Source organism: Erythrolamprus reginae, chromosome 13 (genome assembly GCF_031021105.1).
Source record: "Erythrolamprus reginae isolate rEryReg1 chromosome 13, rEryReg1.hap1, whole genome shotgun sequence".
Taxonomy (NCBI): domain Eukaryota; kingdom Metazoa; phylum Chordata; class Lepidosauria; order Squamata; family Dipsadidae; genus Erythrolamprus; species Erythrolamprus reginae.
The window spans coordinates 6,231,257-6,245,011 of NC_091962.1; the positions used below are offsets into that span (position 1 = coordinate 6,231,257).

The 13,755-nt window shown below is 45.7% G+C and overlaps 1 protein-coding gene across 1 annotated transcript; it reads left to right on the forward strand.

The window, feature by feature from the left end:
- Window positions 1–3,618: 3,618 nt before the first annotated feature.
- Window positions 3,619–13,462, forward strand: NPAS4 (neuronal PAS domain protein 4). Its single transcript, XM_070766635.1, has 8 exons — window positions 3,619–4,817; window positions 5,218–5,369; window positions 6,195–6,297; window positions 7,416–7,665; window positions 9,294–9,403; window positions 9,534–9,672; window positions 10,598–11,940; window positions 13,220–13,462. Exons 1-8 carry the CDS (start codon window positions 4,643–4,645, stop codon window positions 13,246–13,248), a joined length of 2,301 nt encoding a protein of 766 aa, XP_070622736.1. The 5' UTR covers window positions 3,619–4,642; the 3' UTR covers window positions 13,249–13,462.
- The last annotated feature ends 293 nt before the right edge of the window (window positions 13,463–13,755 follow it).

Genomic DNA, 13,755 nt, shown 5'->3' on the forward strand with positions numbered 1-13,755 from the left:
TCTGTGTTAGCGAAAACTTCAAAAGAGAAGGATTTAGGGGTAGTGATTTCTGACAGTCTCAAAATGGGTGAACAGTGCGGTCAGGCGGTAGGGAAAGCAAGTAGAATGCTTGGCTGCAAAGCTAGAGGAATAACAAGTCTACGGAGAGGGGCGGCATACAAATCCAATAAATAAATAAATAAATAAACAAATAAACAAACAAACAGGAAGAGGGAGATTGTGATCCCGCTGTATAGAGCGCTGGTGAGACCCCATTTGGAATAATACTGTGTCCAGTTCTGGAGACCTCACCTACAAAAAGATATGGATGAAATTGAACGGGCTACAAAAATGGTGGAAGGTCTTAAGCATAAAACTTATCAGGAAAGACTGAATGAACTCAATCTGTATAGCCTGGAAGACAGAAGGGAAAGGGGGGACATGATCGAAACATTTAACATTTAAATGTTAAAAGGTTAAATAAGGTTCGGGAGAGACGTGTTTTTTAACAGGAAAGCGAACACAAAAAAAAGGGGGGCACAGTCTGAGGTTAGTTGGGGGAAAGATCAGAAGCAACGTGAGAAAATATTATTCTGCTGAAAGAGTAGTAGATGCTTGGAACAAACCTCCAGCAGGCGTGGTTGGTAAATCCGCAGGAACTGAATGCCTGGGATAAACATAGATCCATCCTAAGATAAAATACAGGAAACAGCAGAAGATAGATGGACCAGGAGGTCTTTTTCTGCCATCAATCTTTTATGTTTCGATGTCAGTTTTTGCAAAACATTTTCATCCCAAAAGCTCCTAGAACATAGAATGTGAACGTTGAAACATAGGATATTGCAGAGTTCCCTAGATGGTGGAGTCCACACGTCGGTTGGAAATTTGCAAATTTGGCATCTTCCCCTGTCTTGCATCTAGATAGAATGTGGTCGACTTGTTTCTGGTTCTGCCCAGAAAGACAACACCGGAGTCAAATTTGGAACTTTTTAGGAATTGCCTGTTCCTGGATCCGTCAGTTGCATAAACAGCCTGTCTGCATTGCAGAAAAGTGATAATTGTATAACTGTCAAGTCCTTCTCCTTGGGAAATCAACACACATAACTAAACTGGAGGTGTTACAGTATGGTATGATGGGAAGAGAGAAAGGAAGGAAGGAAGGAAAGGAAAAGGAAGGAAGAGAGAGAGAGGGAGAAAGAAATAGAAGGAAGGAAGGAAAGGAAAAGGAAGGAAGGAAGAGAGAAAGAAATAGAAAGAAGGAAGGAAAGGAAGAGAGAGAGAAAGAAATAGAAAGAAGGAAGGAAAGGAAAAGGACGAGAAAGAGAGAGAGAAAGAAATGAAAGGAAGGGAAGGAAGGAGGGAGGGAAGGTGGTGGAAGGAAGGGAGGAAGGAATGGGATGGAGGGATGAAGAACAGTGGAAAGGAGGGAAGGGGAAGGGAAGGAATGAAAAAAGGGAGGGATGAAGGAAGGAAGGAAAGGGATGAGAGATGTAGAAAAGAAGAGAGGGGGAGGATGGAGGGAAGGATGGAAGGAAGGAAAGAAAGCAGGGGAAGGGAAGAAGGAAGGAAAGGGATGATGGAAGGGTTAAGAAAAGGAGGGAGGAGAGGGAGGAAGGGAAGAAGCGAGAGAGGGAAGGTGGAAGAAGCAAGCAAGATAGGAAGGAGGGAGGGAAGGAAAGAAGGAAACGGATGAGGGAGCGATGAAGAAAAGTGGGGAGGGTGAGGGGAAAAGAAGGGAGGGAAGGGAAGGGATGAAGAAAGAAAAGGGATGAGAGAAATGTAGAAAAGAAGGGAGGGTAGGAGGGAGGGAAGGATGGAAGGAAGGAAAGAAAGAAAGGGATGAGGGAGCGATGAAGAAAAGTGGGGAGGGTGAGAGGAAAGGAAGGGAAAAAGGGAGGGAAGGGAAGGGATGAAGAAAGAAAAGGGATGAGAGGAATGTAGAAATGAAGAAAGGGAAAGGAGGGTAGGAGGGAGGGAAGGAAGGAAGGAAAGAAGGAAGAGGGGAGGGAGGAAGGAAAGGAGGGAAAGAAGGATGAAGAAAAGGAGAGGGGGAGTGAAGAGAAGAAGGAAGGAAGGAAAGGAAGAAGGAAGGAAGGAAGGAAGGAAGAGAGATGCTAAAAGCAAACGCAATATTCCTTAAGGCAGGACCCTGCATAGTTTTTTGGTGGGGGGCAGCTCCTAACTTCCATCCCTTCATCTTCAGCTTCCATCCCTCCATCCTAGAATGGTTTCTGGCAGCTTCCAAAACAAGGGCAGGCCCACAAAGAGCCACTCAAGTCAGTCAGTCGCCTCCCACCCCATCTCAGCTTTCACGCCTTATATGGAACAGAGAGGAGATTTATGCAAAAGCAAGCTAACTAATTTAGGTTATCTCTGCAAAGCAAAGGAAGGTGGGTGGGTGGGATGGCGGGGGAGGAAGTAAAGAAAGAAAGAAAGAAAAACGAAGAAGAATAAGAATCACCCCAAATGGGAGATAGAATACTGTCACTTTTGGCGGTTGCTTAGCAACCGCAGAGCTCAAAAAGAACCCTTTCTTACTCTCTCTTTTTTGTGCAGGGTCTATTTTTGGCCTTCACAGAAGGAGAACGTTATTTAAGGCCTGGCTTGTTTATTTACTGGGAAGTTTAAAAGACAACCAGAATAGATTCACTCTTTCTGATGGCGGGTTTTTGGAGGGAGGGGGCGAGAAGGGGAAATTCCTGGACAGAAATCCTAAATGAAGATATACTTAGAATGGTTTATTTCACTAAGTGGGGAGAGAGAGAAAGATAAACAGTCAGGATCTGTTCAGAAAAGTTTAAAACAACAACAATAATTTTGGGGAAAAAGAACAGATTCACCCCACTGAAATGCTGCTGATAGCTTTACTATTAAATCTTTCTTTGGAAAATAAACAATCATACATCCCCGCTATATATAATGGATGGATGGATGGATGGATGGATGGATGGATGGATGGATGGATGGATGGATGGATACATAGATAGATAGATAGATAGATAGATAGATAGATAGATGGATAGATGGATAGATGGATAGACGGATAGACGGATAGACGGATAGATAGATATGGATGGGCAGGCACAGAGAGAGACAGATCGAGGTGGAGATATGATAGATAAATGAGATAGATAGATTAAGAAATTAGGAAAGAAGGAAGGACAGACAGAGATGATAGATAGATAGATAGATAGATAGATAGATAGATAGATAGATAGATAGATAGGGATGGGCAGGCAGGCATAGAGAGAGACAGACGGAGGTGGGGGTAAGATAGATAAATGAGATAGATAGATTAAGAAAGAAATTAGGAAAGAAGGAAGGACAGACAGAGATGATAGATAGATAGATAGATAGATAGATAGATAGATAGATAGATAGATAGATAGATAAGGAGGGATGGGCAGACAGGCATAGATAGAGAGAGATGGAGATATGATAAATAAATGAGAGATAGATTATAGAAAAAGAAATTAGAAAGGGAGGGAGGGAGGAAGGAAGGGCAGAGACAAGATGATAGATAGATAGATGGATGGATGGATAGATGGATGGAGGGATAGATGGAGGGATGGATGGAGGGATAGATAGATAGATAGATAGATAGATAGATAGATAGATAGATAGATGATGTGGATGAATGGGTTGGAAGGCAGGCATATATAGATAGAGAAATGGAGATAGAGATATGATAGATAAATGAGATAGATAGAAAGAAATTAGGAAGGAAGGACAGGACAGGCAGACATGATAGATGGATAGATAGATAGATAGATAGATAGATAGACAGACAGACAGACAGACAGACAGACAGACAGACAGACAGACAGACAGAAAGAATGGCAGTATACCCATGAATTAAGTTGAATTTTGACATGATTCAGGCCTATAACCCTGCAATTTGGATGTCCCCTTTTCCTCCAGCATTTAGATTTTAAGAGCGGGGTGTTATGTCTATGTGTGTGAAGGAATCTGGAATAAGTCAGACCCCATTTTACTTTGGGCCTGACCAAGACCAAGGAAAAGATGACGAAGGAGAGAAAAAAGAGAGGAAAGAATAACACGAAGCATTAAAAAAAAAACAAGATTGGCTGCTGCGTGGCTTTTAGTAAAAGACATGAAAGAAAGAGGGGAAAAAGAAGGAAGGAAAGAGAGGGAAGATTTGAGAAAGAACAAGAAGGACAAGAGAAGGAAGAAGATGTTAGTTAAGATCCGGTACTAAATTTCTGGGACTGAGAGAGAGAAAGAAAGAGGGAGGGAGAGAGAGAGAGAGAGAGAGGGAAAAACAGTCAGGCACGCAGAGCTGTGATTCCAACACTCAAGGCTCTTGTTTCGTCTCCTAATTCGGTGCAGTTTCCTTGGTTTCCTCCTCCAGCCTCCCTCCCTCCCTCCCCCTTCTCACCACGTCATTCAGAGGCCAGTGACGTAGGGTTCCCCCAAGCCCATGGAAGCAGGGGGAGCTGGGCTCCGCAACCCTCTCCCTCCATTGATCTGAACAACTCTTCCCGCCCCGTTCCCCTTAATATGCCAGTGCCCACACTTCCAACAGCCTATAAAAGATGGAAAGCAGGCATCTTCGACAGATCCACAGGGCAGGCATCAGAGAGAGAGAGAGAGAGAAAGAGACGGAAGCGGCTGAGCTGCGCGGATCTTCTTCCAAGCCGAGATGTACCGGTCCACGAAAGGAGCCTCGAAGGCACGGCGGGATCAAATCAACGCGGAGATTCGACATCTCAAGGACCTGTTGCCCATCGCCGAAGGAGATAAACTTCGCCTCTCGTATCTCCACATCATGTCCCTGGCTTGCATCTACACGCGGAAGTCCATCTTCTTCTCCAAAGGTAGATTGAGAAGACCTTGCGAGGGGCTTTGGGGGGGGGAAGGGGATCTAAAGAGAGCGGGGTAGGATGGGGAGGGGGTTGACTTCCAAAGTTGGCCGAGGGGGCCTCCTTTCCTTGGGAAACTCAACAAGTCGCTTGCTCGCTCTCCGTGGTCCTGAAACGGTCCATAGAGGTTGTGCTGGGATGCTGTCCGTGGTGCTGAAACCCCACCCCAAGACTTTACTTGTAGCAACCGCTATCCGAGGTGCTGAAACCCTCGCCAAGACTTGATGTAGTAACCGCTGTCCGTGGTGCTGAAACCACTTACAGTGCCTGTCCTTCGACTCTTGAGATGCCCAAGGAGGGCTTGAAATAATAACCATCATCATCGTCGTTAAACCCCTGTCCTGTTTCTCAACAGGTGCAACTTTGGAAGGCTTGGAGAGTTGGCTTTCTTCCCAAGACTTAGACGATTTCATGCAGACGCTGCCCGGTTTCCTTTTGGCGTTCACGGGCGAAGGCAAACTCATCTATGTGTCGGAGAGCGTGGCTGAGCACTTGGGTCATTCCATGGTACGTACGGGCAGACTTGTAAAGAGGGGAGAGTAATATATTTACCGTAAAATAAGGGGAAATGAGAGCATCCCTTTGAATGATCTTGGGTTTGACAGCAGGCTGTTTGTTTAGTTGTATTACAAGAGCATGTCATTGAAGCCGTAGCCTTTCAATTTGTTCCAAGGCTGGGACTTATGAAATTAGTTCTATAGTTTCGATAAGCAATTTGTCCCACCACATTTGGAATACTGTATTCAGTTCTGGAGACGGGCTACAAAAAGGGCGGAAGGTCTTGAGCATAAAACTTCATGAACTCAATCTGTATATTCTGGAGAACAGAAGGGAAATGATCGAAACATTTTAATATGTTAAAGGGTTAAATAAGGTTCAGGAGGGAAGTGTTTTTAATAGGAAAGTGAACCCAATAACAAGGGGGCACCATCTGAGGTTAGTTGGGGGAAAGATCCGAAGCAACGTGAGAAAATATTATTTGACTGAAAGAGTAGTAGATGCTTGGAACAAACCTCGAGCAGACATGGTTGGTAAATCCACAGGAACTGAATTTAAACATGCCTGGGATAAACATAGATCCATTGTAAGATAAAAATACAGGAAATAGTAGAAGGGCAGACTAGATGGACCATGAGGTCTTTTTCTGCCATCAATCTTCTATGTTTCTATGTAACATTGATAGCTCTTCAGAGATGATTTCCTCAATGGGAGTCAATGTATTTGTTGAAAGCCTGTTGACTTTGGAGATTCCTACGTGAAGCCTTCTGACGACTCGATGACTAAGAGGACGGTTTAATTTCACAACTGTCCTCCTCCCACTTACGCCTGCAGGTGGATTTGGTGGCCCAAGGAGACAGCATCTACGACATCATCGATCCGGCAGATCATTTTGTGATGAAGACACAGTTGACGTTGCCTTCTCCAGTAAATACCGGTAGGTGTTTTCTTTTGTGAGAGTGAGTGTCATTGCAAGAGAGCCAGGGAAGGGATAGACATGGGGTTGGGAAAGGAATCTAAATGAGTTGAAAAGTTGACAGGTTGTATGTTAGACTAGAACGATGCCTTGCAGAGCTTAATTCAAGTATGGAAACTCAGCTTTTATTCAGGAAAAACTCCCCATTCCGGAGCCAATAAGATTAGGAAATGTGATGTCTCCATTATGAGAAAAAGCAGCATGGCACTTCTGGAGAACATCAAGTCTTACGGGCAGTGCTTGTCAACCCATAGTGGTCTGAAGATTGTGTGGACTTCCCAGGTCTACTGATCTTGAATTGGCCAAGATGAAAAATGTGATTCTAGGATGGAGTTTTCCAATCCAAACTGTGTTTTAAGATATTTATTTAAAAATACAGTGGTACCTCTACCTGAGAACGCCTCTACTTACGAACCTTTCTAGATAAGAACCGGGTGTTCAAGATTTATTTTGCCTCTTCTCAAGAACCATTTTCCACTTACAAACCCGAGCCTCCGAAACTGTAACCGGAAAAGGCAGGGAGAAGCCTCCGTGGGGCCTCTCCTGGGAACAAACAGGGCCGGAAAAGGCAGGGAGAAGCCTCTGTGGGGCCTCTCTAGGAATCTCCTGGGAAGGAAGAGGGCCGGAAAAGGCAGGGAGAAGCCTCTGTGGGGCCTCTCTAGGAATCTCTTGGGAGGAAACAGGGCTGGAAAAGGCACTGAGAAGCCTCCATGGGGCCTCTCTAGGAATCTCCTGGGAGGAAACATGGCCTCCACCCTCCCTGTGGCTTCCCCAATCGCACACATTATTTGCTTTTACATTGATTCCTACAGGGAAAAATTGCTTCTTCTTACAAACTTTTCTACTTAAGAACCTGGTCATGTAATGAATTAAGTTCGTAAGTAGAGGCACCACTGTACGGTTCATGGAGAAGATATGATTTGCCAAGTCAAGGAAAGTGGAACAGTTGCATGCTTTAGGCTAGAAATTGGTTCAGCAAGATGACCGGTCTTGTGTATCCTTCAGTATGTTATGGACTTTCTGATTTCTCAATTCTCACTTCTTCTTTTTTTTCATTTTGTCCCTCAAACCGAAAACAGAACGTCTCTTCCGTTGTCACTTCAACACTTCCAAGACAATCCGGCGTCAAAGTGCAGGAAACAAGCTGGTTTTGATCCGGGGCCGTTTCCACCAACCGCCTCCGGGTTCTTATTGGTCTACCAATCCCGTCTTCATGGCCTTCTGCACTCCTCTAGATCCCAAGCCCAGAATGGGTCAAAATTCGTTCTTCCTGTCTGCCTTTGAGAGTCGCCACACGAAAGACTTGGCCATTGTGGATATCTCAGAGAGGTGAGAGGCCTTTATGGGAAAGGTGAAATAGGGGTGGTGGCGGTGTCTCCAAACGTGGCAACATGGACTTCCAGAATTCCTCAGCTAGTGTTTGGCCAACTTTTAAAGGTTTGTTGACTTCAAAAGCCAAGAATTCTTCAGCCAGCCATGACAGCTGAAGAATCCTGGGAGTTGAAAATCATAAAAAGGCATCGTGTTTAGAAGTCCCTGGATTTGAGAAGAACAGAAGGGAAGACAGAAAGAATTTGGTGGGCTAGGGTTAGGGGAGTTTGGGAATTTGGTGGGCTTGTTAAGCAAGGAGCATCTTCGGTCCATCAGAAGATAATAACTGAATAACCAGCGTGGATGGAAGAGAATACTTAGAAAATTCTGCTTTATTATTTTTCCCCAACAATTTCTTATTCAGTTGGGGAAAAAAAAGAATTAGTCAGTTCTTCTCGGAAGGGACTTTTGCAGAGGGGGAAGTTTGAGAATTCAAGGAGGCCACCCAAAGTTGAGACCTCTCCCCAAATTTGGCAACTTGTGGAATTCTGGGAGTTGAAGTCCGCAAGTTGCCAAGTTTGAAGACCTCTGGTCTAGTGTTTCTTCTTCAACCATGCCAAGTTGAAAGATGGGTATGGATTGAGTTGCAGGCTGGGGAATTCTGGGAGTTGAAGTTTGCTCACTTATCTTCAAGCAGCCGGGGTTGAGGACCCCTTGCTCTTGAAGATTATTATTTTTTAAAAAACAATAAACTTTATTAAACAATTAAAATAAACAAAATTAACAAACATGGTTGAGGTTTTTAAGCTTACATTTCAGCAGTTTAGCATTCTTTCTTCTTTATATATTTTATATCAATTATTTACTATGGTTTGTTCTTATCTAGTTAGAATAGAATAGAATAGAATTTTTATTGGCCAAGTGTGATTGGACACACAAGGAATTTGTCTTGGTGCATATGCTCTCAGCGTACATAAAATAAAATATACATTTGTCAAGAATCATGTGGTACGACACTTAATGATTGTCATAGGGGTCTAATAAGCAATGAAGAAGCAATATTAATAAAAATCTTAGGATATAAGCAACAAGTGACAGTCATACAGTCAACACGGGAGGAAATGGGTGAAAGGAATGATGAGAAAAACTAGTAGAATAGAAGTGCAGATTTAGTAGAACGTCTGACAGTGTTGAGGGAATTATTTGTTTAGTAGAGTGATGGCGTTCGGGAAAAAAACTGTTACATAGTTACATAGTTGTCTAGACTAAATTTATACACGGTAAAAAGGAAAAAGATAGAAAAGAGAGAGGGAAAAAAGGAGAAAAGGAAAAAAAGGAAGGAAGAGTAAAGAAAGAAAAAGGAAGGAAAAAGAAAAGAATGCTATTGGTCAACCATTCCAGTTGATTCACGCATAATTAAGCGAAACGGTTCCTAAGTGCATTGATGCAATTCGTAAATTCTTGATTTGTAAATACATAGTCATTCGCTCGAAGATTCAAACAGGCTCGAAACTCAAAACCAAACCAGCAAGGAAGACCGAAATGTCTCGGGAGCAAAATCGAAAAAAATGTTTGCAGGGATGATAGGATCTATTGCCACAATCTTGCGCAAGGCGCTGATCTCTTATTTTCTCTTTGTATTCCAGCGTGATCTTCCATCTGGGCTTTGAGAAAAGCGAACTCTACTGCAAGTCGTGGTACGGTTTGATCCATCCGGAAGACCTCAGCCATGCTTCGGCCCAGCACTACCGACTGCGTGAGTTTCTCACCCTTCTCCTTTCCCCCACCCTCTTTGGGGCATCGGTTAAGCAGAAGGGCGAAGCGGTTTTGGGGTCACCGGGTCTCTTATTTCTTTTCTTTTTTTCTTTCCTCCTTTGTTTCTCCAGTGGGGGATCAAAGCAACACACAATCCGAAATGGTGATCAGGCTCCAAGCGAAAGATGGCGTCAGCTGGGTCTGGATCTACTCGCTGCTTCGCTTGGAGAACGGGGAGACTCCCATCGTCTCTCACAACTACGTCATCAGGTAACCGTTGGGAACTCTTCCTGGGGTGGGTGGGCGGGCTTGAGATACGGGTTGGTTCTTGAAGTGGGAGGGCTCAGAATTCACCCAGTTTGGTTTCATGCCTAAGGTGGGACTAGAACTCACCATCTCCTGGTGATTGGCCCAAAGTCACCCAATGAGCTTTCGTGCCTAAGATGGGACTAGAACTCACAGTCTCCTGGTGATTGGCCCAAAGTCACCCAATGGGTTTTCATGCCTAAGGCGGGACTATAACTCACTACCTCCTGGTGATTGGACCAAAGTCACCCAATGAGTTTTCATACCTGAGAAAGACTAGAATTCACCATCTCCTGGTGATTGGCCCAAAGTCACCCAATGAGCTTTCGTGCCTAAGATGGGACTAGAACTCACAGTCTCCTGGTGATTGGCCCAAAGTCACCCAATGGGTTTTCATGCCTAAGGCGGGACTATAACTCACTACCTCCTGGTGATTGGACCAAAGTCACCCAATGAGTTTTCATACCTGAGAAAGACTAGAATTCACCATCTCCTGATGATTGGCCCAAAGTCACCCAATGAGCTTTCATGCCTAAGATGGGACTAGAACTCACCATCTCCTGGTGATTGGCCCAAAGTCACCCAATGGGCTTTCATGCCTAAGGCGGGACTAGAACTGACTGTCTCCTTGCAATTGGCCCAGAGTCAACCAATGGGCTTCTATGCCTAAGGCAGGACTATAACTCACCATCTCCTGGTGATTGGCCCAAAGTTACCCAGGCGGGTTTCATGCCTGAGGCAGGACTAGAACTCAGGGTGCAAATTTCTCGCTGAGCAACGTCAATTGCGGTCATAAATTGAGGACTACCTGTATTTGATTTCTGGGTGTCTTGGTGATAAGTCTCCCCAGGCCCTCCTCCTGACTTTCCCGCCTTCCCTTTCTCCACAGCGATTCCGAAGCCTGGTGCCTCAAGCAGCAAATCTCCGCAGAAGGCTCCCAAGGTCCGTACGCGCTTGAAAGTACCGCCACCTTCTTGGAAAGCCTCCTGTCTCCTTCTGGACCACTGTCCAGCCCCGATCAAGTCTTCACGCCCGTGGCCGGCACTCCCACCACCACCCTGGTGGCCCCGACCTTCGATTTCACCACCGCTGGGGTCTCTGAAGGCCCTTCGGCGTTCGGCGAGCCTTCAGAAGGCCTCCCCGAAGAGATGATGGAACCCGGCCATATCTCCTCCATCGAGGACACCCCGCCGGGTTCCTCCCTCAACCTACTCATCAAAGAACCGGGCTTCGGCTACGTCCTCCTCCCGCATGGAAGTTACGGACAGACGTTTTCGAGCGAGAAGCCCAGCGGCAAATCCACCTCCAAAGACTTGCTCTCCACTCCTCCTTACACCCCTCACCAGAGCTCCGCTTTCCTCTTTGGCGCTCCAGAGCTTTACGGAGCCCACAGCGGAGGCGGTCCCGCGGCCCTGCCTCCCGGGACAGCCTCCAGTGCCAACTCTCCCTCTGGCCTCGCCGCCGTCACCGAGCTGTTCTTCGCCCAAGAACCTTGCAATGTTCTCTATGAGAAACTCCCGCCGACTCCCGACAGCCCCGGTAACGGGGGCTGCGCCGTCATGAGCTTGCCGGAGATCCGAGGTCCCCTCTACGTCGACGTGCCTATGGTGCCCGAAGGGATCCTGACTCCGGAGGCCTCGCCTATCAAGCAGACGTTCTTCCGGTATTCCGAGAAGGAGAAGAATGAGATCGAACTGCTGGCTCAGCAGCTCTGTAGCCTGGCCGAGACTTTTGGCTCTCCGGCCACGGCGGCGGTGCGAGAGGTCGCCAAGGACAGCCGAGAGGAGCCGCCATGCCCTGGCCTTGGACTGTCTCCCGTGCCCGAACCTTGCCCGGATTTCCAACAACTGCCCAAAACTTGGAGGAGCGTCGACTTCTCTCTCCTGACCTGTTTGGAGGACGACCTCCTGGAAGGGAGCGCTCTCGAGACCCTCCTTCAAGACCTGTCCTCCTTTCTGTTCGAGAAAGGCGGTTCAGGGACGAGGTGCCCTCACCACCACTTCTGCGGTGGCGACGTCAGTAGTCCAATCGGCTTGGACACCGAAGATAGTAGCAGCCCTGGAGCTTTCGCTCCCTCGCCAAGGGTGGACCTAGCTCCGGAACAGCCCTGTTTTTTGGAAGACCTGACCTCCTTCGAAACAGCCTTTGAGACACGTGCCTCAAACTCTCCCTGTGAGGGGTTAGATGAGTTGTATCAACTCCAGAGCCAAAGGCCAGAAGGCTTCCAGGAAGGTAAGACGGGGGGCGGGCAATGGACGGGCAGGGAATTTGGGCCAGGAGTGTTAGGGGAGCGAGAGTAGAGAGGAGGGGGGTTGCCAAGGGTGTTTTTTCAAAAGACAGTAGGTCTTCCTTCCTTCCTTCCTTCCTTCCTTCCTTCCTTCCTTCCTTCCTTCCTTCCTTCCTTTTTATCTTATCTTTTTCTTCCTTCTTTTTCTTCTTCCTTTCCTTCTTCCTTCTTTTTCTTCCTTTCTCTTTCTTTCATTTTTCTTACCTCCCTTCCTTCGTTTTCTTCCTTCCATTCTTTTTCCTTTCTTCCTTCTTTTGGGTTTCTTTCTTTCTTCCCTTCCTTCCTTTTCTCTTTTTTCATTTTTCTTACTTCCTTTTCTTCCTTTCTTTTTTCTTCCTTCTTTTTTCTTCCCTTCCTTCTCTTTTCATTCCTTCTTTCACTTCTTTTTCTTCCTTTCTTTCATATACTCCTTCCTTTCCTTCCTTCCTTTCCTTCTTTTTTCTTTCTGCCTTCTTTTTTCTTTCTTCCCTTTTCTAACCCCCTTCCTTCATTCCTTCCTTCTCTTTCTTTCTTTCTTTCTTCCTTCCTTCCTTCCCTCCTTTTCTTCCTTTCTGTCCTTTCTTTCCTTCTTTTTTCCTACCTTTTTGTTTTTCCTTCCTTTCTCTTTTTCTTCCCTTTTCTTTTTTTCCTCCTTCCTTCCTTCTTCCCTCCCTCCCTTCTTTTTCTTCCTCCTCCTTCTTTTCTTTTCTTTGAGAATGTTTTACTTCTCATCCAAGACATCTGAAGACGCTTCTTGGGTGAGAAGCGAAACATTTTCTAAGGGAAACCCACCACCACCACCACCAAAAAAACCCCCTAGGAATCCCATTGTCATTTGGAAAAGATCTGGACGAGTGAGAACCTTCATAGGCAAGAGTAGGAGAACCCATTCCCAGCAGGGGGGGGGGCGGCTTTACAGAATTGGGGCTGGAGGGGGCTGGTTTGGCAGCCCATCCATACAAAGACTTAAAAGCAACGACGACAACCTAACTCCCAGAATTCCCCAGCCAGCATGTTTTAAGCTTGGTGGATTTCAACTCCCAGAATTGGAGGAGAAATATTTTCCTTCTGCTAATAGCACAAATCTCAGATTTAGAAACAAGTTTCTAGTCCTTAAAGCGGGGAGCCGGCGGCAGAAAGCACGTGGTTGAGTTTGAAGCTTGGAAAAGGAGTTTTCTATCCATCGACTGATCGATATCTCTCTCTCTCTCCCTCTCTCCCCCTTTTTCTCTCTCCTTCTTTTAGATGGAAGTGAAAGAGATCCTTCATTTTGAAATAAGTCTGTGACTTACTTCTCCACGTATGGCATATTGTCATATCCTTAAGAAGCTACATCCGCCAAGAAAACCCCACAACCCTCCAGAAGTATCCTGTGGATTTCGCAAACAAAAACACAACCCTGCACCACCCAACAGTTTTTGTTGGGAGAGTTTCTGCAGGAAAAGACAATATTTTTTTTTATTATTAAAAAAAAAGAAAGAAAAGAAAGAAGAAGACAAACGCAGATCTTGATTCCGAGATTTCGGTGCGAGACTTAAGTTACTCAGAGCTAAGGGAAGGACTGTTGTAAGTGGATTCACACATGTTATCGTATTCACTCGTAGTGAGTAAACCTCTATGTAATTTACTAAGAAATACCGGAAGGCGCCTTTGTGCCGAAATTGGCTCCTAAATCATGAATTTAACGGAAAGTTGGAGCAAAAAAAAACCTTTTGCACTGTTTGAGGGATTTTTATTCTTTCCCTCTTCCGGTCACTTACTCTTTCGCCCCCCTCTCCCCT

Coding starts and splice junctions, on each gene's coding strand:
- NPAS4 (XM_070766635.1), top strand. CDS start 4,643: ATGTACCGGTCCACGAAAGGAGCCTCGAAGGCACGGCGGGATCAAATC. Junction 5,370..6,194: donor AGCACTTGGGTCATTCCATG/GTACGTACGGGC, acceptor TTACGCCTGCAG/GTGGATTTGGTGGCCCAAGG. Junction 9,404..9,533: donor GGCCCAGCACTACCGACTGC/GTGAGTTTCTCA, acceptor TTGTTTCTCCAG/TGGGGGATCAAAGCAACACA.